The 26,108-nt window shown below is 32.9% G+C and overlaps 1 protein-coding gene across 1 annotated transcript; it reads left to right on the forward strand.

Annotated features, from left to right (window-relative positions):
- Positions 1-1,634: 1,634 nt before the first annotated feature.
- LOC127718001 (sodium/hydrogen exchanger 9B2-like) lies at positions 1,635-19,050 on the forward strand. The gene is made up of 12 exons (XM_052223883.1): positions 1,635-1,715; positions 8,327-8,782; positions 9,773-9,863; positions 10,211-10,393; positions 11,094-11,269; positions 12,383-12,489; positions 13,004-13,168; positions 13,664-13,772; positions 14,683-14,819; positions 15,913-16,084; positions 17,126-17,476; positions 18,169-19,050. Exons 2-12 carry the CDS (start codon positions 8,344-8,346, stop codon positions 18,570-18,572), a joined length of 2,334 nt encoding a protein of 777 aa, XP_052079843.1. The 5' UTR covers positions 1,635-1,715; positions 8,327-8,343; the 3' UTR covers positions 18,573-19,050.
- Positions 19,051-26,108: the final 7,058 nt, after the last annotated feature.

A 26,108-nucleotide genomic window follows, 5' to 3' on the forward strand; every position in this document is an offset into this window, starting at 1 on the left:
AACGGCTAAAAATAGAACATAGGGATAAAATGTAGATTTTGGCTTATATCTGAGGTAAAATTCTTCATCAGGTCAAGATCTATTTGCCCTACAATTTTCAGACGAATCAGACAACCCGTTGTTGGGTTGCTGCCCCTGAATTGGTAATTTAAGAAAATTTTGCAGTTTTTAGTTATTATCTTCAATATTATTATAGATAGAGAAAAACTGTAAACAGTTAAATGTTCAGCAAAGTAAGATTGACAAATAAGTCGAATGACCAAAATTGTCAATTGACCCCTTAAGGAGTTATTGCCTGTATAGTCAATTTTTAACAATTTTGCTTAAATTTTTCGTAATCTTTTACAAAAATCTTCTCCACTTAATCTACTGGGCCAAATAGAATTAAACTTAGCCACAATTTTCAATAGGGTATCTTGATTGAAACATGTATCCGATGACCCTGTCATCCAACCCTGAGGCCGCCATGGCTAAAAATAGAACATAGGGGTTTACTATAGAAATTTATGGGAAGATTGTAAAAAAACCCATTTTCAGATGGTCACAACTTGAAAACTAATTTATATAATGATAAGGGGTCGTCAGTAACTATTGTAAGACTACAATGGGATGACCTGCTTTTAATTCAACTACTTGACCAAATTAAACCAAACTTGGCCTCAATCATTATTAGGGTATCTAATACTATTTATTATGATTTTAACCTTATTTTGCATTATTTCAAAAACCACAGTAGAGACAGGTGAGCGACACAGGTTCTTGAGAGCCTCTAGTTTTTTTCTTTTTTTTTTCTGTTTCGTCTTTAAAAATAGTTTGGCGTTAATTCTAATTCTTTGATAGTCATTTTTGAATTTATTCTTAGTTTGTTCAAACTCAGGGAGCTAGATATATCCTATATCTCGAGATCCCCTTGCTTACATTTTAAAACTTCTTATTAAATGTTTATTTGCGAGATTTGCATCGTTGAGGAGGGAGCGCGGTGTTGAACCAAATGTTATGATACACTGAAAATTTAAGATACCTCTGTGAAGAAGCTTTATTTTTGAATTTCGCTGTTAGTAGGAAACCTGTATATTTTTCGAAGCAAAGCCAACACATCAGATACGAGTCCAGGATTTTGAAAAGGGGGGCCATAAACGAGCAAACGTTAGGAATGGGACAAGTTGACATGCCATGCATAAACTATATATGTAGCTCCATAAATGGGGTCTAGGCCCCCTGGGTCCCACCGAAATCAGCCTCTGCACGTTATTATAGCTTTCTATTCATTGCCAATAAATTCAATACTAGATTCGTTGGATGGAGAGCGGTTCCCCACATCTTCCCACAGTCCTACTAAGACGTGGTATCCGCGATCCTTAAATCCCAATGTAGTGCCTTTACTCTGTTCCGTGTCTAGTTACGTCTCTAGGTGTCCCTCATCAATATGACTCAAGGTTGACCACTGTAATAAATCGTATTTTATATCTTGTCACACCTTTTTTATTTATCGTTTTGTGTAACGTAAAGTGACGAAATAAAGAACAACTTAATATAACAGACATAAAATTCTGTATTCTAAACAATTACGCTTTTGACATACATACGTCCATTGATGCATTGCCATCTTACGGTTGTCACATGTTAGAGTGACAGGCAGGACCATTAAGATATATTTTTTTGTCAGTTGGAATTTTGTTTGTTTTGAAAAAGAGGCATCTGAATTGCGGAAACAGGTAAGAATTTTAATATTTTATTTAAGTGTGCATTGGAATTTTGTTTGTTTTGAAATAGAAGCTTCGAAATTGAGGAAACAGGTACGACTTTAAATATTTTATTTAATTGTGTTGGGATTTTGTTTGTTTTGAAATAGAGGCATCAGAATGTCGGAATCAGGTATGAATTTAAATGTTTTATTTAATTTTGTTTATATGTTAATGTATGCATATTAACATTACATACATATAGTGCCGCAACCAATAGTTCGAAGCAGTCATCAAATTCCATAATATATTACATACAAATGAACATCTTTTTATTTTTTGTGTGATACGGGTGCACGTAAATAGTGCAGCAACCATTAGTTCGAAGCAGAAATCAAATAACTTATTAATTAATTACATACACATGAAAATTTTTATTCTGCATTTTAATACGGTTGCAATGAATGTAAGCTTTCCATGCTATATATAAAGTTGAAGAACAGATTCCGATAATAGAAATGGCCAAGGAAAATCTCAAGGATTGAAGGGTGAAAAAATAACATAAAAATTTTGAAATCCTATACAAACTTATCAGAACACTAACGTGCCAGACAATTACATACCTATCTCGTTTTAAAAGGGTATGTCTTCAAATATTTGTGGGAACTGTCGAATGAAGCACACATGTACATCTCCATTGCCTGCGATGTTATTTCTTATAATTAAACATACTTTTTATTTGAGTGTATATGTTTTTTTGTATTTGTAATAAAGCACTTTCTCTTCTTCATCTTTCTAGTGAATTAATCAGGGAAATTTTATCTTGTATGCACATGTTTGTCAAAATCTCATGCGATCTTAATTTTCCAAACATTTTTCTATTTTTGTCAGTAAACCAAACCTGTTATGGGTTGTTAGTGGTGGAACCAGGACTTTCAAAAGGGGGTCCGTAAGGACCCACAAAAATATGGTGTAGTCAACCGGCAAAAGTCAGACTGAAAATTCAGTCATAAGGGGGATTTCGCCTCGTGGCCCCGCAACCTTCCTAAAAATCTTTTGGAATCTTCCCTGGTTGCAGTACACTAAGGAGTGGGAACCGTTTCAAAATCTGATATTTTGTCAATTTTTTTGTCTTTTAAATTAAGATAAATAACGTTTTTTTTTTATTGAAATGAAAATAATACCCAAACTGAGACGATGTAAAATTGGCTGGCACGTATATGACATTTTTGACATTTGTCCATAAATGGTTGATAGATATGTTACAACTATTCTTGTCTAGTTTTTCACTTATCCGACACAAAACATCATAAATTTGTTTTGCTCGGACATTATTTTTACCACATGTCAAATTAATACGTCATACCGGGGGACATCACCTCCATGTTTTTTTCATTTCTTAATTAGTCCTTAATGAAAACCACTCCCCTTGTAAATGGTTTCCTTAATTCGTTCTGTCTTTCTATATCTTTTTCTGTTTTCTATATTTTCATCAAATAGCATCTAATTACAATGTATTTCGTACTCCAGTTACTATTTTATTTTGCATGCATCTTTCTTCGATTTATAATTTACTTTTTACATCAATAACATGTGTACGAAAAAACCGGTAGGGACATTCTGTTGTTAAAATTATTCATTTCAAACTTGACAGTTCTCAATTTCAAGGAGACATTTCTTAGCTTCAAGAACTTGACATTTCTCAGTTCCAGGTTTATATTTCTAACTTCCAAGTTAGAAATTTGGAAATTAGATAATTCAAAATAGGATGTCCCTACCAGTATTGCATACATGTATGTGCAATTATAACATAATGATACTAACTTTTTTACAAATATAGATCACAATAGGGTCAAAAGCTACAATGAAAATTGTCAATTATACATACAATAAAAGAGAACAACATCATCAGCCAGGACACTAAGTGTTGGACCTTTACATGTCATATCTATTAGTAAATATTATAAAACGAAATGCTGTTTTATATCAATTATCAAATTCTCCACACCCTATTACTTTCGGAACGGCAGATATAATAGGTAAAACAGATTTGAATAGCAATCGAGAACACCTAATCTATTGCATCTGCCGTACCGATAACCGGTAATAGGGTGTGTTCTTTGTTTTCGCAATTATATAACTTTATAGACCACAAATTGGAATAGCTTTAAAGGTTTAAAATCGATTTTAGAAATGTGCTCTAGAATGTTGCTTCATTTTCAACTGAAATAAACTGCTTTGAGTAGACATTGATCAATGAAAATGAATAAAAAGTTTAAAAAACAACCGGCAAAGTAGCTAGTTTCGTTTGGACTTATGGAGAAAACTTTGGTATAAATGCCTTATACTTATTAAGGCTTTCTACAACTTTTGATTTTTAGTGCCTCCTTGGTATCTTTTCCCCCTTTCCTCTTTTTGATTAAGCATTGTGATTACTAATCTAGAATTCTAATCCAACAACGATATTTTTAAGCAAACAGATATAGGAAGATGTGGTATGAGTGCCAATGAGACAACTCTCCATCCAAGCCGTTACAATTTATACAAGTAACCCATTATAGGTTTATAAATATAGTTTTAACAATTTTTCCTTAAGTTTGACATCATTAACAAATGAAAAATACTGCAATTTTCAACTACACACCAATAAGGTTGTTGTGGTCATGTTGTACATAGTAATTGTGTACCATCAAATGAATAAGGGCTAAACGTCACGTGTTATTTTAAATGTCGTTGCATGCCATCGTGCCTTAGGACAGTAAATGTAGTAGTGTTTTAACCTTGTAAAAGACAAAAACTACAGATAATTAATATTTTAAACATGCAATTATAACGAAAAGATATGTTACATATTAAGTAATTATATTAACTCTTACAATTTTACAGTTTTCATTAATAAAACTGACTAAAAAGCCCTGTAACCCAGACCTCAGAATTCTGTAACAGAATGTTGTCACTCTTAAATATAAAACATACTTGACTTGTATGCATTATTTGATAATATGTCACAATTTTTGTACAGCAATCTAGTGGTTAAATTATTTAAATAAGGAAATACCACAGGCATTTCAAAATCTAGTACAAAAAAGTCATGTATATTTTAACCTACAATGTTATTCTAAAATAAAAAAAATTTAGTCAAAATGAAATTAATTGCAACCTCTTGATGTCTTTTGGTTTTTTTTATCTCTTTTTTTTGTATTGTCTTGCTTCTGTCTCATGGACTTTAACCCCTTAATCTTCGATTATTTTTTTAAGTTGAATGTTAGACGGTTTGTCTTAAGTTCGAATTCATAACTGATTTTTTTATGTTATCTAAAGAGTTTTAGAAGATGCTGTTACCATATAAACAACATGCTGGCTTACGTCTAGTATATTTCTGCGCAATATAAACCAAAATATTGTTCTTCACTATGTGTGCGCATGGGCGCATTACATTTGCGTGCATTTGGGGATTATTTCTTTTGCGTTTGTGCGCATTCATTTTACAGGTAACACAGATAAATATAAAGATACTTCATAATAGATATGTCGATAGTTATCAATTTTGAACATATCTATAATTTTAAATTACATATTTTTCATATTGAATTTCTACAAATGGCCCGGAATAATTCCTTGCTCACTACAATGAGCAATTTCATTCAGCACATCCATGTATTTTTGTAAAAATGAATGCGCGCAAATGTAACCAAAAGCTGCGCGCAGTTGTAATGCACCGGTGCGTATATAGGGTCTTCAAAGGTATATTTTCAAATCAAATGACCAAATAGTTAAAAAAAAAAAAATTTAAATTCCCGGAGTGTACTGATGCTTATTCGTTCGTGATTGAACGGGTTCAGTAAACGGAATTTATCCCGAAGAAATTAGATTCACTTATTTCAACAGACCAAGGCTGTCCCCCAAGGACACTATTATAATATTTTTTATCTTTACTTATATGTTGGAAAGTTTTTTAAAAAAGGGGGAGGGAGGAAGGATAAAATACAAAAAAGGCAATAAAAAACCATAGGTTGAAAAAGACGACATGTCAAAAAGAAAAAAAAACGAACAGATAAATACCAGTTCACAAAACACTAAACAGAAATATAAAGTTTTAGCAACACGATCCCAACACACACTGCAAGTGAAATCAGGTTCTCCGGAAGTGAAAGTAGTTCCAGCTCCGCTAGTGGCACCCGTCAGAAGTTCCAGCTCCGCTAGTGGCACCCGTCAGAAGTTCCAGCTCCGCTAGTGGCACCCGTCAGGAATTACAGCAAGTTAAATATAAATAAACTATTGGAGATATCATCAATATCACGCATGTTTGGTGATGTTAGATTACTTTAACAGTTTAAAGTCAAGAATGATGAACCATGAACTTTTATCCAAAATTAAGGTTCAAATTTTGGACGTATGTATTTATCGGGGATGATAACCCGTACAAGGTCAAGCGAGATTTTTTTAATCTCATTGGAGAATGAAAAATGATGAATTTAAAAAAAAGTAGTTTAAGGAATAAAACTTGCATGGGGTTACATGGGTAAGTAAGTTGTATATCTCAAAGTTAAAAGGGTAGAGATTAGTCTCTTTTGCAGACCAAATACATTTTATAAAACTCGGATACATAGTGTCGAACGATTTTTTTTATTTCAAAAGGGGGTGATGCTTTAAAGAGAATTTATCATAGTACATTTAGAAAACCACGATGTACGAATCTGTTGTCAGGGGAAACACATTAAATTGGTAGCTCAAGTGTTTATTTTCTAAACTGGGCGGTTGGTCTATAACTTAATGGGTAATAAAGACAAGCGTATGCAATGCTAAGACTTTTAACATTCATATCAGTTGAGACCTGTGTTTTACATTATACTGGAATATATACACTCACTAGGTGGTTTAAACTATTGCATTTTGATGTGAAAGAGAAAAAAGACTAAAGCTTTCCTGTCCTTCAACATAACCTTTTTCACAAATCAAAGAAAGGTTCAAAAGGCACATGTTTCGACTGTCAACACGATATGTTTGGTAAAGCTATTATAATTGAACCTATATACTAAAATGTGGGGATTGGAAATTTTAGATACAATAAGTCCATTTGCGTTCTGCAAACATAATATATTACGTCTGATGCAACTAAACCCGAATTTCATGATGCAGTGGGTAATTGGGAAGATACTTTATCTCATGTAACCGTCAAGTAACGTCTTATCAATTTCTGGTGTGGCTTACAAGAAGGAAAAGAGAGCAAAATACCATGTTTATTATATAAGCTGCTATATGTAAGTCAGTAAATGTTGGAATAACCGTTTGCAAACTGAACCGAAAAGATGGTAAACTATACCAAGAACTGATTGATTGTGTCACCTTTTCGACTCATCTGAAATCGGTGACGAATATTATTATGTTATGCCATGGTACTTTTGAAAAGAAACAAATACCTAAAATAATGCCAAATTAACAATGTGAATACTATTTATTTAAGCTAAAATATATGATCCTGGTTAAACAAAACCAATATATGCATATTAATACCATAATAATATATGTCTTTTGTTCAATATCTTATTTTATAATAGTATTTATTAATCATTTGTATTTCGCTCAGCTCATTGCATTTTCAATAATTGTTCTCATCGTAATATTATATTCTCTGTAACTATGCATATGTTTTTTTTAGAACTTTACATGTATTCATTCACAAGACTATGACAAAATTAAACCAGTACGCTTTATTTTTGTTTTTGTTGACATTATAATAACACCATGTAAGAGACAACAATATGCCTCGAGGTATATTTTCATTGTAAAGTTCATACACTTATTTTTTTGAATATTTTATAAGCATTCATTGTATACTATATGTGTAGTGATTGACGGTCGCCGATGTACTATAAATAATCTTCATGCCCCCATAAACATTAAATTATAACGTCACACGGAATTTCAGGGGATTTTTCAATTTTTCCACAATGAGTTCTACAAAAGATTAACAAATGACCCATATTTGTAAACAAATTCGTCCATTCCGTGTTTGAGTGACAAGCTTGTAAGAAACCGATACTTGTTAACACATTGGTCCCGTCCGTGTTAGATTGGCAAGTGACCGATATACTAGTTAACACATTGGTCCATCCTGTGTTAGATTGACATTGAAGTGACACATATTTGTTAACAAATTGTTTTATCTGAAATACTAGTAATTTTTTTTTATTTTTTTGAATCTTAGAATCAAATTTTTCAACGAATTTTGAAACTTTACAATTTTTTGTCAATATAATCTTCAAAAATAAGGACAGATTGTTTTTTATACAAACATAGACTCCTCCCTAGCAAAATATAGTTGTTTCCTCAAACGTAATATCAGAGACACATAATACATATGTCTCTGGTAATATACATAAAAAAGACCTGTCTAATTATAATAAAATTAAAACATCCTGTAGTTGAACAATTTAAAAATAATATAATTATATTTTTGACTTCTAGATGTCTTTTTTTATTTTTTTTATTGTTTTGAGGTTGTTTCTATCACAAACGTATACCCATAAGCCTCATATAGGACTATGTCCTTTTTCGTATTCATATAATATCTATGCAAATACAGCATATGACAATATCATTCATCAGGAGTGTAGTATTAACACGAAACCCATATTTTTCAGAAACAAATGCAATAACAATGAACGGAACATCTGATATACGCCAACGAGACGTAAAACATGGTACCGGAAACGGAAAGATTCCAAACGGACATGAAGATGAAGTTGACATTCCGAACAAAAAAGACCATGAATCAAAGAAAACACCAAGTAAAATAGACCAGATACAAGATACATGTACCACGTGCTGTATACCATGTCTTACAAGCCACAACCCCCTGCCTGAGAATCCATCACGAGGACAGCGATTCAAACATGCATTCATGTTACCTCTTCATGGAAATGTGGCCACTTACCTCCAGTTTACTGTCGTCTGCGTCCAGTTGTGGATTATCATCTATTCGTTAACTCACGGGCAAGCACTTCCAGGAGGAAATTTATTTTCTTTATTGATACTGTTTATTGGTTGTGCTATTGGAGGCTATTTTATTTCTCTTATTCGACTTCCTCCTTTGTTAGGTAAGATAACTAAATAAGTTTTTTTTATAATTTATTTCCTTTTATTTAACCCTAATAAACTTTATCCTTGTAAAACTAATAAAAATGGCATATTGTGTAAAAAAACGAATTTGATAAATGTATGAGAAAAATGTATAATAACTTCTACGTCATTTGGTCTCTGGTGGAGTTGTCTCATTGGCAATCATACCACATCTTCTTAATTTTTATATATAATAACATGACATTGGCATACTGAAATGAAGGGGTCTTTTTAAATACAAAGTTGGATAAGGAATAGAAAAGGCAGTGTATGGCTTACAATTGTATCTTAGTCGATCTATGGTAATTGCTAGCCACTGTCTCCGAGTGTACCTGAAATTATCTGACAGTTATGTTGTCTATTTTTGACTGTCGAAGTAAAGCGACATCATTTAAACTTCTAATCTGAAACTTTTTCCCCCAAGAAATTAAAAATTAATAATGCATTTAAAGAAAATATGCTCGAATCCCTTAAAAAAGATGAATGGTCATTGCGCTTTACACTTTAGCACAGAAGAAAATACTGGTTATACCAAAATAATTTAATTTTGGATGTAACGCGTCTTCTAATTGGCTGACGTTGTTTTGTTTATCAGCTCATAGACATAATTTTGTCATGTGACCGTGACGTCATCAACGTTTTTTCATGGTTTACTCAGGTTTAAAATGGAATTTAGAATTAAATTATAAGAAATGACTGTAATATTTTTTCTGTCTATTCGAAATAACATAAAAAATATGGTGCACACTTTAAAATAACCAGCTACGCGGGTTATTCAGTGTGCACCACATTTTTGATGTTATTTCTTCATAGACAGAAAAAATATTACAGTCATTCCTTAATTAAATTGAACAAAAAAGAAGACTGTAGATTGCTTATGAAAGAATACGCTCTATCCCAGTCTCTCGTTTATAGGATACTAACAGTATAGTTTTGTTGATAATGATTTTACTGTATTGTGCATTTAGGTATGTTAATTGTTGGAGTATTGCTTAGAAATATACCAGGCGTCAACACGATTGGTGAAAGTATCGACTCTAAATGGTCAGGTGCACTCAGGCAAGTTTTGATAAAAATAACATTGATTTGTAGAGATTGATATACAAACTGTATACGTGTTCTTATAAATATGTTTATTTCGTGTAACATCTTATTTTGAAGGACAATAATATGCTCACACTATCTTTTATTCCGTTATTTAAGAGTTAAGTGCTTTTGCTTTCTGATTTTTATTGTAAGTGCTTTTGAGTATATTAAGTATATTTTTCTCAAGTTGATAAACGCCTACAATGAGCTAAATTAATTGATTTCATACTTATTCATTTAATTTTAACATATAATAGTCGTTTTCATTCCATGAGTCAAAACTAATCAATATGAATAATGTTTTACTTATATATTTGTAGAAAAATTGCCTTAACTGTCATATTAACCAGGGCAGGACTTGGTCTAGATATTGTGAAGTTACGAAAGTTATCATGGGCTGTTATACGATTGGCATTCTTACCATGTACTTGTGAGATAATAACAGTGGGAATAGCATCACACTTTATCCTCGGGTTTCCATGGATATGGAGCCTCATGTTAGGGTAGGTCAACATGGACGGTTTTCATTCGAATTAAAATCCGAAACCGCTGCAGAAAAAAAATTACCACTGTTTCGGAGTTTTATTCGAATATCATATTTCTACGGTAATTTCATTCCAACTTATGAGGGTGTAGATGGAGTTTACAGAACAGGCAAACAATGGAGAACAATGACTGAGAGAAAAAAATAGGAAAAGAAAAAAGTGGACACAAACATAAAGAATACAGAAAAATGACTAAAAAAAATCAAACAAGACGGAAATACCCCCCCCCCCCCCCCCCCCCCCCCCGGCCCCTCTTATCTAGACCCTCACTTATACTTTGTCATCCAGTATCGCATTTTACTGTCCTAGCTGAAGTGCATGCCCTCTTTATTCTAAAACAATTGTAAAAGTCAATTACAATTTTGTATGAATATGATATTATAATTATATTCTTCGAGAGAACACATTACCTTTGAAGCAAATACCATTGAGAATGTCATCGTTATTATCAATTATTTTTATTTGTTTTGTTTTTTTATACAAAAAAAAAATCCGTCAATGTTTCGTTGTTGCAGGTTTTTAAGGGTCTTGATCATTTATTACTATTCTACCTCCACCACACTAATGCTCGAATAATATCTAGTATTCATATCTGCCTTTGATTTAAAAAAGATGATTCGATTTTGGTATTCAACGAATTACTTTTTATTTATTCAAGATGCATTCTGGGAGCTTTGTCACCAGCTGTAACAGTACCCTCCCTCGTGAATTTACAAGATCGTCAGTACGGAGTTGCAAAGGGAATTCCAACAATGCTATTGGCTGCTGGAGGACTTGACAATGTCCTGTGTGTCACAGGTTTTTCTGTCTTCATGGGAATTATATTTTCTGAAGGTAGGAACCACAACTGTCAAAATAATAAGTTCATATTTAATATTTTTTCTAAATTATCAAAGTCTTAAATTTAATTCAGATGTACAAGCAGCGACGCTACCATGTTTCGTATGGGTCTTGCAATAAATAATTGCAAAACGTGATACAATAACAGTCCGTGTCGATTCCGTTTAAGCGAAGGCTGAACTGTCGGTTGTGGGTGAAATACTAAACGAAAGATAGCCCTCAACAGCCGAACTCATTAGCCTTTTGCCAAACGAGAGTTAAACTATCATTATATCGAATATTTCGACAATTAAATTCAGAAATTCGTCCGCTGTCTTTCTTGAATATAAATAGGATGATAAAAGGAGGTGTAGGGCATACGTCAATGAGACAGCAACCCAACGACAGAAATATCCTAAATATATCTAGAGGGAGCATACAGTATAAAACGATGATAGTTGACAATACCATATCTAAAACTCTAGATAGTCAACTCTATAGCAAAATGAGAATAGGTTAAGCATCAAATATCAACGATCTTCCATCAACTCCGATTTTTTTTTTAAAAATAACAAAAAGAAATACATATGACATAAGACAACCATTTTCTTATTTTGTTTTTGCTGCTATCGACGCATTTTCCTTGATTCACCGTCACAAGGAACCCGCATAGACGAGATGCGTAAATACAATGACCAAAAGAATTTATCCATATATTTTTTATGGCATAGTACTCAATAATACAAAAATGAAAATGAAAATGTAGACAAATAATTTAATTTTGGATGTAACGCGTCTTCTGATTGGCTGACAGTGTTTTGTCTATCAGCTCAAATAGACATAATTTTGTCATGTGACCGTGACGTCATCAACGTTTTTTCATGATTTACTCCGGTTAAAAATGCAATTTAGAATTAAATAATAAGGAATGACTGTAATATTTTTTCTGTCTATTCGAAATAACATAAAAAATGTTGTGCACACTTTGAAATAACCCGCTACGCGGGTTATTCAGTGTGCACCACATTTTTTATGTTATTTCTTCATAGACAGAAAAAATATAACAGTCATTCCTTAAATAACTTATTAATAAACCAAAAAGGTTAAAACAATTAATTCTTATTTTAGGTGATCTAGCTGTGACCATTGTGAAAGGTCCTTTAGGGGTATTTGTAGGCATAGTGTATGGATTTGTAGCCGGGGTATTTCTATGGTACATTCCTTCGAAAGACAGCGTAAGTATTAAAGATACAATGAGCTTGTTATAAAATGGTTCATGGTTCATGTGTTTGACGATGGCACACATATTTGTACAAAAAAAACTGTAAACCCAGAAATGTTCGCTTGCATTTATCATTGCGAATTGTGATACAATGAACAAACAATGCGATTAATAATTATTACTGTTTCAGAAAATGATGCATACAAAATGATATCCATTATTATGAATGCAAGTTTTTTTATTTTTTGCAAAACCTATACCATCGCAATGATCAAAACATTAAAAAAATCTAAATTTACATTAGATAGGAAATCGGATGTTATATAGTCAAAAGATGAAGTGGAGTCAAGGGTATTTGTATGTACTTTTGTTATCTGAACATACTAGACAAAACTAAATTTGTAAAGAACACAAACTAGATTTAACTGGATACCAGTGAAATCTCTGTATCAATTTATCTTTACGATGTTTACAAAACTTGTTTGATTAATAGGTATACTAGTAATCATCAATTTTCATATTTGTAGGCAAATAAAGTGTTTTATCGTTCTTTGTTGTTATTTGGATTCGGAATGATAGCCATATTTGGAAGTTCAGAAATTGGACTATCAGGAGCTGGTCCCCTTGGATGTCTAACGACTGCAACTGTTGCAGGCTACAAATGGCGACTACGCCGTAAACCAGGTGAACAGGTAAATAACTAATATAGTATGAGGGTGGGGATGGCGGGGTCTACACTTCTGTATTCTTCAATTGTTAAAGCCATTTCTCTGTATTCTTTATCTATTTTGCCAATTATTATCTATTCTTTATATTTAAGCACACCATTATTCTCTATTCTTTATATTCCAGAACCCTATTATTCTCTATTCTTTATTTTCTATGCTCCATTTTTCTGTACTCTTGGTCCATTATTCTCTATTCTGTAAACGCTATCTAGACCCTCTGGTATCAAGTTATTAATGGCTGAACAATATTACTTCCCAGGGTCACTTATGAATCCAGGACGAGAGATTTGGTAAAATCTAAGAAGGAGAAATTGTCAAAAATACGGTTGAAACATCGTTTTACAAGATATCAACCTATATTTCTGTAAGTTTTCAGTCCCTACAGCGTATTAAATAATGTGGCCTTCCTCTTGTAGTCTATAATGTCTAATACCTGATATGTATTTTTTTCGTATCTAGGACGAAGTATCCGGTGTGATGGCTTTGGTGTGGTTGATTGCTCAACATTTTCTTTTCGGATTGATCGGCGCAGCAGTTGATATTGGGAAAATACAGTCAAGTACAGCTGGTGGGTACTAAAAAGACATGATCAGCCAATGCTATAATATGGACAATTGTTCAGACTTGAATGTAGTTTTTGACCATCTATGTCGGCTTTTAAATCTCTTCGAATAAAAAAATTGATATATTTTCAAAAATGCGACTATTTCGTGTTTGGTATTTTTAAGACAACACAATTTTTTTTTTTTATTTGTCGTAATCTTTTGTTGTCTATTGCCTTCTCACCATTCCTCAAAAGTGCTTTCTGCTGTCCGTAATAATGGAGAGGAAAAAACAGGCGGAGAATATCAAGGGGGGATTCAAAAGTCTTACATCGAGATAAACTGACAACGCCATGGCAAAAAAACGAAAAATTCGAAAAAAAGTTCACAAACTCTACATGGAAAACTAATGACTGAGCACCACGACCCTCCTTGAAAAAACAACAGAAAAGTAGGGAAATTATGGAAAATTTTGGTAACAAAATGTCTGGAAATTTAAGTTCTATTTAATGCTATATATTCTACATTAAGGCTTGATTAGAAAAAGGTTTTTCTCGGCCAATCAAATAATATCTGTTTGTATCTTTTTATATGCATTGACAATTTGGATTTTGCATTTAACGTAATGCGGCAGTATATGGCATTTGAATGAAGAAAAAAAAACCAAATGAAAAAAAACGCATTGCTTTTACAACAGCAAGAGTCCACATATGCCATTTAACTCATATGAATTGTCAAACCTTCTATGAAGGTCACCTATATTACGAAAAAATCCTTCTTGTCAGGTTACCCTTTTCTTGTCCCGCTGCAGTCATACATATTTAATTTGAATCTCAGTTCAAAGGTCGCCTCTCTGATATGGTAATTTTCCCCTGGTCTAGTGGGTTTTTGCTACCCTTGTGGTGATATTTCATTGTACTTTCTTCTTTATTACAGGTTTGGGAATCCTAACACTAGCAATTGGCCTAGTAGTGAGAAGTGGAGTAGACTTTACAGTTACACTTCGTACTGGATTTAATATCAAAGAAAGAATTTTTATAACTCTGACCTGGTTGTCCAAAGCTACTGTGCAGGTAATTTTATAACGCTTCAGTAAGAGATACCTATGTCCAACCCTATCCCTCTTTTGGTAAATATTTGCCACTAAACTGTTAAGCAAGCAACAATCAACCAATCCCTTTTCTGGTAAACTTCATGCATTGAAACAAAAATCCTTACATAAATCTTCTTGTAGACATATGTTTCTCTATTTATTTTTTTTCCTTTGAAAAAGCAGTTTAAATATGATGTGATTTACATGCAGACAAACAATATATATATTTTTGGCTTTTACAGGGACAAAAAAAAAGTCATAGAGATAGACTAGTGTTTTGAAACATTTTAATATATTTAACATGACTGTTCATAGACCTATTATCATATTTTTATAATTCTGATCTGTTCCCACAGCCTTAAACCATTCACAAAGAATACCTTCATCTTTTTCATGATTTGTCATGATGTCTTACATGATCCGCGACTGAACCCATAATAGAAGAGGGTGGTAAAGGATTATTTTCGTGCAACGTGTTTTGCCATTTTTATTTCACGTGCAACCGTGAAAAAGGTTCGTTATTCACCGTGTTTCGTGAAATCGGTAAAAAGATCAACGTGCAAGAAATTTTTAATTGTTTTTTCGTGAAATGGCAATTTTTATTTCGCGTTCTTCCGTGCAGATACCCCTCCCCCCTTTACGCCCCTCATAGAATTAAGAAGATGTGGTATAATTGCCAATGAGAAAACTCTCCACCAGACACCAAACCCTCTCCCTAACCTGCAACAGTGGTACTTTTAAGTAGAATTTCTAGTTTATGGATTTAGGCTCACATTATTTTTGTCTATTTACAAGTCTTAGATACATGTCAAAGGTCACAAGTTCTAGCATGGCCTTTCGGGTTATATATGAATAGGGAACTTGCAACATTGCAATCAGAAGTCGTCACTGTTGAGATCCTGCAACGCATGTTTGCAAATGCATTACACACCTACTTTACTCTTAATTCAAATAATTTTTTGGAGTTTTCAATCGTGACACATGTTCTTTGCGATATTTTCACAAATAGATGAGAGGATCGTGGTAAGTTGTTCTTAGTTACAATACAATCTCATGTTTGCTGTTATTTTTAGGCTGCTATAGGAGGACTTGCATTGGATAAAGTTCGAGAAATGTCAAATCCTGACCAGGAAATTGTAAAATATGCCACAGATATTTTAACATTGTCAGTCCTTGCTATTATAATATGTGCACCAATAGGAGCAACCTTAATGGCAGTTCTTGGTCCAAAATTTCTACAAAAAGGTAATTGATTTAATCATAAAATATAAATTTTATTTTTGACAATGATTGAAACGATTATTGATAATTTAGCTAATTTCATTATTAAATTTGATGTAAATATGTTTTAAAAAAATCTTTGCATTTCCTTGCTGTTATAAAAGAAATATAAACTTGCAGGGTGTGTTGCTCGTGTCGTGTGAATCCAGTAGAATGTGTTCCCGTTCTTCTAGTATATGCCATTATAATTTACAGTTACGGATTTATTTTTATAAATGTGCGAGAGCTGACTTTACGTTATTGTTTTTTTCATTGTTGATCCATAGTTTCTTACATTCACGTCAGTTGAATTCAGATGGATAGTTGTCTCATTGGCAATCATACCACATCTCCTTATTTCAATTATAAACGCAAATAAAAAATCCTGCGAAGGTGTAATCGTTAGACAATGCTTTACATAGCTAAATCCACTTGCCATAATTTTGCCCAACGTAACAACATTTAATCGGTAAACCTCGGCAGATTCTGGTACCCAACTAACAACGTCATGGCGAAAAAAGGGAAACCACCATAAGACCATAAGACAAACCACAGTCTACAAATCGCAACATAGATATAACTTAAGATTGAGCAACACGAACCCAACCTAAAACCGGTGATTATCGCAGGTGCTACTTGTGATATGAAAGCCGCACGTACAAGACTTTTTTTACAATAACCTTTATAAGTACTGCGCTCGAGACGGAAGGTCTTGAAAAGCAAAATTATGAAACGTCGAAGAACTAATAGACCAGGATTGCATATATAGAATAGCCCAAACCATCTGAATTTAATTTTGCCAGCGGGAAATGCAAATATTTTGGAAGCACACAGAGAAACTTTACAATGTTACTTTTTACCAAGCACATCATTATAGTTCTGTGTTGATTGAAAAATTGTAAAGTACACAAATGTTTAACTCTTGCTTTTAGATTCTAAATATATCTATTAATTTGCTAATGCTGTTGATCGACCATAACATGATCAACATTAGAGCTTCATTTTAAAAACTTGTTTCTTTCATAGGATATATTGAGGAAGAATCCATCGAAATTTGCACAACTAGCCCGGATGTTAATGATAAACATATACAAATAATAGATATGACAAAGGTGAAGGATGAACTCATTGAGTTAAAGGAAAAGCCTGAAATGACAGAAATTGCAATAGAACCGCTTGAAAACACAAACCTCGAGTTTTCAACACCATCACATGATAACAAAGATACAAATCTGGAGATTTCAAAACCATCACATGATAACAAGATTACAACGACAGAAACCGGATCTCATAAAGACTCTGATGTAATCGAGGTTCCAGTGCATAATGAAGAAAAATTAACTCAAGTTAATGAGGAAAAAATACTTTTAGAATCAGGTATATCTAACATTCTGAACAATATATAAAGTCAGTGCTGCTTGTGTAAGCCATTCTTAATTAATTACCAGTTAACATATTTGGGGGAGAAAAAAATGTTGATGGCAAATTATCGTGACAGCATATTTTCGAACAACTCAAAAATGACGCTACTTTCATATAATTTTTATCCATAGATACTTTTTTGTATTTAAAAATCATCTTCAATTAAATATATCAATGCGCAGATTTCATCAATTTGATTTTCTATTTATCCTTATGTTTTTGTTTTCGTGGGAATGATTTTCCTTTATACAAAAAAGAGGCGGGAGACACCAAAGGGAAAAATAAAAACTAATAAGTTGAAGAGAGACCAACAAAATCATGTCAACGAACGAAGAACGACGAAAAGGCGAACAACTGTCAAAGAAACACTTTATTAAAAACTAAAGACCTAGCAACACAAACCCCACCAACATAAGGGCTGATCTTAGGTGGTAGGAAAGTGATAGCAGATACTGTTCCACATGTGACACTTGTTGTGTTACTCCTATAAAATACGTTGATAAGTTTTATTAACTGAATTGGCATCACGTAATAGCGGATTGGTAATTGACTTCTATCTAACCCTAAAAATACATTGAATTTTTAAACCATCGGACATATAAATTTTCTTAACCTAAAACTTTATATTTGCCTTTTTTGTTTCGCAGATGTCATTGATGATACGATAGACATAAATCATCCAGACTATCCAGAAGTCTACAAATCTCATTTGATAGTGACTCTGTCAGATTCTAAAATAAAAGACACTGTTTCAGTAGTTCAAGCTGAAAAACCAAAAGTAAATGACACTGTATCAATAGTTCAAGCTGAAGACCCAAAAGTAAAAGACACTGTATCAATAGTTCAAGCTGAAGACCCAAAAGTAAAAGACACTGTATCAATAGTTCAAGCTGAAGACCCAAAAGTAAAAGACACTGTATCAATAGTTCAAGCTGAAGACCCAGCAACCACAAATGAAAACGAAGGTGTAGATAACCCAGGCTTTCAAAATACAGACAGTGGAGACGAATCTCCGGACAAGAACAATGATGAAAAAACAATACAAACTTAACTGAAGTTGAGATGGCGCGCTGTTATTGACTAACAAAGAATAAACACAGAAGGATGTTCGCCCCGCAGAGAGAAAACGTAGAGCATGGATCTGAAACGTTTATCCTAGGTGTGGTAGCACGATATTGTTTATATTGAAAAGGAATAATATGACCAGATAGAGCATTAATGTATGTCAGTGGCGGAAGCAGGGGTCGTACTTCCCCTCTTGAATTGGAAAATATATATTTTTTTAGCATAAAATCGTCCTTAATTTTTTTTTTGCATTGCTACGCTCGGCGGTATATCTTCAGATTTATGGAATTACGCCCCCTTTTCAAAAATCTTGGATCCGCCCCCGTCTGTTGTGTTGATTATGATGCTATTTATACTGTGTTGAAATCTTTTTTTTTATTTCTGTTAATTGTTATTGCATATTGTTTTACATCATCATGAGGTATTGTATAATAATAAAACATTTTGTATATTCATAATTTTAATGATTTATTTGTATTTTATTTTAAATGAAGCCTGAGAAAAAGTTACAAATTTAATTAGATATTATCAGAAAATTAGAAAAGCACTGAAATTTGAGACGAATTTAAGAATGAATTATATTTTATTAGAAAATCACTCCACTGCCAACATGGCATATGCTGTATGTCATTTTAATTCAATGCATGTTCTAGAAATATCCCGAAATATGGAATAATTCATTCACACAGAATAGCGATTTGTTGAGAGGGGTTCATTTACAAAATATCGACCAAATGGTTTTATTGCAAGTAAATAATACGCGGTAATAGATTACTAATGTTCTAAATTTGCAAATACAAACAACAATAAAAAAATCCATAGAATATCGAATGAATTCCGAACGGAGTGAGAATGTATACGTCGACGAGGTAAACGTCACTCTCCTGCTATGCATGAGTCACTCTTGGCAAACCAGACTCAGTAAAACATTCTTGACAAAATCAGTAAAACTCCAGATCAAAAGACTGTTCTACTCATGTCTCAATGTCTAAGATCGTAAACAAGTTTTTTTTTATCGTAACTGGAGATACAGCCCATCGTGTAGATTATACATTTTGTGATAACGATCATACAACTTGTAAAGTGTCCATTTCAGTCGTTCTTTTTTCATAACGCTGCTGTGAATATGCTCGTTCATAACGTTTCAAATTTTGAAACCATAATCATACATTAGGGAAAAGGCTTCTGTGAAATAGTTGGCACTGAGAAGACTAAAGAACGAACTATGTTTGCAGCGTTCGATACTCATATCTGAATTAAGCTACTACAGAGACTCTAAGATCAAAAACTTACAGAAAAAACAACCAAAGATGAATATAAATTGGAAGTAAGATAAACACAAGAGAACCCCCTCCAATAACCTGCTTCTCAGTCTATTGCAGCTAAGAAATATTTTAAATCAAATAGTAAAGAATACAAATAATGTATGCACTATGCAGACTGTTAAAGAAATTTGCGATGAAGTATATGGGAAACTTTGTAGTATCGCCTTATAACGAAATTCAAGTAATGCGATTTGCTCCAACACAAATGTTTATTTAATTTCAATAACCTGAGAGAAAATGAGAAAATACGAAAAGGAGCAATTAAAACCGTAATTCGAATAAAATAGACAATACCATAGCCAAACAGAAAAGAGAGGCGAAAGTCACCAAAGGGACATTCAAACTCATACGTCGAAAATAAACCGAAAACACCACGACGGAAAAAAGAAAATGACGAAAAGACAAACAACAATTGATAAACAATACGCAGAAAACGATAAATTGAGGAATACGAACCCTACCGAAAATAAGGGTGAACTACAGTGATCTGTAAAGGTAAACAGGTAAAACAATGTGGCACCAGTCGTGTGACTCATTGCACGTATATATTAGGTGATGTATCAATCGAGGAGAACAGGATAACAGTCATTTAGCTTTGTCATGTTAACCCATCTTTTATTAGGATAAACGTAAAAGTTAACTTCTTTTCAGAATGATATTTATGAAATGATATTTACCTCTTCACATTATTTAGAAATAATTCATATGTTGCATCAGTTCCTTATATCAGTCTGCATATAGAGAAGGTTTCCATATATATGTTGTCATGTAGTGTCCACAACATATTTGGTTGTCATACTTCTTCGGTTAGAAACTATGATTTTATTTGTACTTTGGAATCTGAAAGTTATTCAATCATCATATTTGTTATCACAGAAATATTTCAATCTGTGCCTTTGTTTAACTACCTACTCTAGGGTCGGCGTTAATCAGACGTGGTGCTAAAAAATTCAAGTGTGGATTGTACATTGCATTGTCGTTTTGTTTTCGACTTGAGAGTTTGAATGCCCATGTTGTATCTTTCGCCTATCTCTTTTTGATCAGTTTTCTTTTGAAAATTGAATCATTGAAATGTTCACATCGGTGTAAACAATTATAATTCATTTAAAAAGAAAAATATATATTTTAATCATAACTTAAGTTTCCCAATCCACACTTGAAAAGTAAGTTTCCCAATGTAGAATCTACACTTGAAAAGTAAAACTGAACTCCAAGGAACAGTCAAAACGGAAAGTCCCTTATCAAATGGCAAAATCAAAAGCTTAAACACATCAAACGTCGAATGGAAAACAACTGTCACATTCCTGACTTAATACAGGATTATAAACAATCAAAGTCTCTTTCCTCTTGCAATAGTATTAAAATATTTGACTTTGTCTACCCTTTACACAAGTACTCCCCATTCCAAACTAAAAGACAAATTGAAAGAATTGGTCCTGCTCTGTTTCATAAAAAAAGTTAACGTAGGTACAAGTATTTTGTCTAAGAGAGGGATAACTCTTACTTAGTAAAACATGATTCTGATGCAAACAAGATATTCTCTGAAACTGACATTATCAAGATGCTTGATTTCTTTTTTTTTTTATCTTTTATTTGTTTTCAGTAGGTAGGATTTCACAATACCCCTTCAATCAACACCTGACTATGGTTTTTGGGGTAACCATATATTAATATGTACATTCCTATCCATGTTGTTTTTAAAATTCATATATATTATACAAGAATATAGTTACTGAAAAAAATCTACTCACACTCACACTTTCACTCACTACTAACAAAAAGTCACTGCAATCTTTAGTATGCATGCCTATACACACGGTAAAATACAAATATTAACTGCTCGCTACCGTAAAATTAAAAGTATAAATAATACGAAATCACGAAAATATTTTATGTAGTGGGGACCAAAATCTTTCATAAGCATTTGCTTTATTTTTTTGTTTGCAATATAAAATTCATTAGATTGGTATTGTTTTATTCTGGATTTTAATCCTATTACACTAGGAGCTATTTTTATTAACTTACATCTGAAGATGTTGTTTTTAACTGTAATAATTTTAAAAGATTATAAACAAACTCTTTGTCATAAATCCCAACAAAATCTCTCTCTTACTGATGCTGAAATGATAATCAAATAATTTGATTCTCTGTTAAAATGGAAACCAAAAATTGTAGGTAACATTACAATGATAAAATTAATGTTCCTTTGTTTCCTCTTCCTCATTGCAGAAGGTACATAGACTTGTTTCCTTTTGCTTGATTCTATATAAAAACGTATTTGTAGGTAAAAATCTATGTAATACTGAAAATTCTTTAAATATGTATTTCTACAACATCTGTTCTGAAGAGAAAAATACTTAGATCATTCTTAGATTTCAAAATTTGTTACTTCCTCCCATTTCAAAAAATTCTAATTTGGGAGTATGCATATTTTATCTACAAGATCTCTGTACACAGATTCAACTTCTTATTTTCCGTGATCTTTTTAGAAATGCACCAAAAAGAAACAATTTTTTAAGTTCAAAAAAGTTTCAAAAATTTTGGAAAACGTGTTTTTCAACACACAATCGGCATTCCCATGGGAACCAGACGTGCTTCATTTCTTGCCGAACTGTTGCTTTATGCTTATGCGTCTGACTTCAAACAGAAGCTTCTCAGGAAGAATGAAAAGAAGCTAGCATTATCCTTTAACTTCAATTTCCGCTGTATAGATGATGTCCTCTCATTAAATAATTCAAAGTTTGACTACTATGTTGAACGAATCTATCCCGTCGAAATTGAAATAAAAGATACTACAGATACATCTAAGCCTGCCTCATACCTTAACTAGAAATTGACAATGAGTGTCGGTTGAGAACAGATTTTTTCGACAAAGATGATTTTAGCTTCCGAATTGTGAACTTTCCGTTTATATGTAGCACATTTCAGCAGCGCCTTCTTATGGGGGTATATATCTCCCAGTTGATACGAAATTCCAGAGCTTGCACTCCTATTATGCCTTCCCTGAAAGATGTTTGCTACTCACAAGGAAGCTTTTAAACCAAGAGTTCCAAGTGATGAAGTTGAAATTATAACTTCGAAAATTATACGCACGCCATCACAAATTGGCTAATCGTTATGGAATATCTGTTTCAAATATGTTCCAATTGTCGTAATCACAATCCCGTCCTCTTTTCCTCGAATGTTACCTACCGAATTAGAGATATTACCGGGTTCGTACTTACATGAGCAACACGACGGGTGCCACGAGTGGAGCAGGATATGTTTACCTGTTCGGAGCACCTGAGATAATCATCCCAGATTTTGGTGGGGTTCGTGTTGCTCAGTCTTTAGTTTTTTGTGTTGTGTTTTGTATGATGTTGTTTCAAATTGTCTTCTGGTAGTTTATCGGTTTTTTGCCATGGCGTTGTCAGTTTGTTTTCGACTGGATAGTTTGAATGTCCATGTTGTATTTTTCGCCTATCTCTTTATGATCAATTTTTTGAAAATTGAATCATTGAAATGTTATTCCTTCAAATCGCTGTAAACAATGAATCATTTAAAAAGAAAAATATATATTTTGATCATAACTTAAGTTTCCCAAAGTAGAATCCACACTTGAAAAGTAAAATAATGTACACAAGAATAATATATTATAGTACACAAAAATGTGTCGTTAGCCTATACCAGCGTTTAGTGTAGTGTCCACAACTGGCCTTTGTACATATCAATTGAATATGCATATCGTATTTAATAGATGAGAATAATTCATGATGATTTGTTTTTTATTTCTATAGATATCAAGTTGTATAATGCAAATGTTCTTTTTATGATTATAGTAACCTCATTTTTTGACTACATTGTTAGACTTTGGTCAACATGAATTAATTTTGAAAAAGGCGAAAGGAAACTCTTTCAAAAATTCAGAGGGACAATGTTTTTCCTTGTTCTTAATTTTCCGGTTTTAGACGATGACTTCTAATTTAAAGTTGTCTATATTTCCCAACTAGTTCCCTATGTCCGTGTCTGTTGTGACGTTTTAGAATTCAATGTTGGAAAACAAGCTAATTTAGACTATAATCCATGACATTACAGGCAAAATGTCATCGTTGTGATGTGCCATGGTGTATCAAATTCGTACTTTAGCAGTCGCATTTCCTGTATTCTTGCAGCGAAACCAAATAATTGTAAGGCTCTGTTTTTGGTGTTCTAAATTATCATTTCGAAGCATGTAGACATGATCGATGTTGAATAAATTGAATAGGGCGATTAAATAAATGTAATGAGAATATTACAGATCACATTGGGCCAAATTTTGATTTTGAAGTTGTGATATGTGGAACAGGATCTGCTTACCCTGAGATCAACCCCGGTTTTTGATTTGGTTCGTTTTGCTCAGCCTCTTGTTTTTCATGTAGTGTATTGTGGTCTTGTTTGTTTTGTCGTCGTTTTATTGTTTTCTGCCATGCCATGGCGTTGTCAGTTTCTTTTTGACGTTTTGAATGTTCGCTTGGTATATTTGCCCCTTTTTTTTATCATTTGGTCAGTTTTAAAAAACTTTAAAAAAAAAAAAGAACAATAATTTTATGGATAAAACCATAAAATGTAAACGAAAGGTTTTACTGTATTTTTAACGACCACTTGTATCCAGATGTTGCATATACAAAACGTACAAGATGTTATCTTTCACGGTGAGAACCTGTCGTGAGTAACAGTTGTTTAAGTTTGTATGTTGTTAAAATAATTTCTAAGCTAATGATAAAGAAATGTGTGTTTTTTTTAAATATTGTTGATAATAGTTATAATAATATATAAATTGTTAAGTAATTAGAAAAACATAATTGGCATCAAAGCATTGTTACTAAATCAACATCTTAGCAAAAAAAAAAACATATTTCCGCCGATAAATTACTAAAACTTACAATTATGTGTTATGAAACTTGAAAAGATAGATAATTGATTTGCCGAATTTTTCGAATAGGTATTCTTTCTTTCGTCCACGAATGATTTTTTTTTATTTTCTATTCTCTGTTAAAAAATATATATTAATCAAGCACCAAAGAAAAAGGGAAAGGGAAACGTAATTATAATGTCTTCGTCGAGTCAAGCATGCCGATAAGAGCGGACGTGAAAATTTTTGCAGAGAGAATCCTTCAACATCATTACAATCTTTTTGTCAATGTGGTTTCATGGAAAAAAATTAGTATCCTTACTGCGTATATTTTATGTTTTGGATTATATTATTTTGTTGAGGAAAGTTTCTGCAGATATTTTCAGGTTTGTTTGAGACATGTGGTCAGATGGGATCATTAGTAGTTTCATGTAGGAAACTATCAGACCAATCTATCTGATGTCTGAGGATTTACGCTGTTCTCATAATGAATTGGTAGTTTCTTTCCGGGATCTTTTATGGTAGAATTTTCAGCTTTCCTCTACCGGGAATACAGCTGGACATTAAGCGGTATCGGTTTGGAATCCAAGTAACTGTTTTTACCGGTTTCCCATTCCGACGTCAGTTTGCCATGGCATTTGTGCGACATCCAGGAATGACATTTTCTTTTATTTTGTATATATTTTGCACTTTTATTTTATACTTTTGATATCTTGAGCATGAGCGAGCCGGTGATTGGGTGTTTTCGTATGTCAGTTTATTGCATTGTATTTATTCATGTTTTTGAGGAAGGTTAACTTTCCCGAAGTAAGTCCCGTCACGTCCAGGCTGGGGAACTGGGTAGGCAAATACTCATATTAACTATGTGCCCGATACAGTGTGCTAAATGTCCTCCTTTACTCCATAACTCATGTTGGGGGCTCCTAATGAAAGGAGGACCTACGAAGCATACATACGTGTTTAGACCAGATGCACACTTTGTGACAAACTAACTTTTTGTTAAATAATATTCCTTTTCAAAACAAACTTTTGTAAAACAATTAATGTATATACATGCATGTGGAAAAGTGTGGCCGAATCGACTATGACCGAAACGACTGTTCGAAACAGCACTACAAGACAAGCTTTTTAAAAAAGCTACTGATTGTTGTATAATCTTCACCACGGTAGTTTCGGATGAACAAAAATATTGCATTCTTTGAAATCTAAAAAGTCTTTTTTTGTTACTAGAAACAGAATAGAATGAATAAGTTTGACCAAAATATATTAATCGTGGATTTTTTTCCAAATAGCGAAAACCTTGTACGAAAATTCGGTTCTCCTGACC

The sequence above is a fragment of the Mytilus californianus genome, unplaced genomic scaffold, assembly GCF_021869535.1.
Source record: "Mytilus californianus isolate M0D057914Y unplaced genomic scaffold, xbMytCali1.0.p SCAF_10, whole genome shotgun sequence".
Lineage (NCBI taxonomy): Eukaryota > Metazoa > Mollusca > Bivalvia > Mytilida > Mytilidae > Mytilus > Mytilus californianus.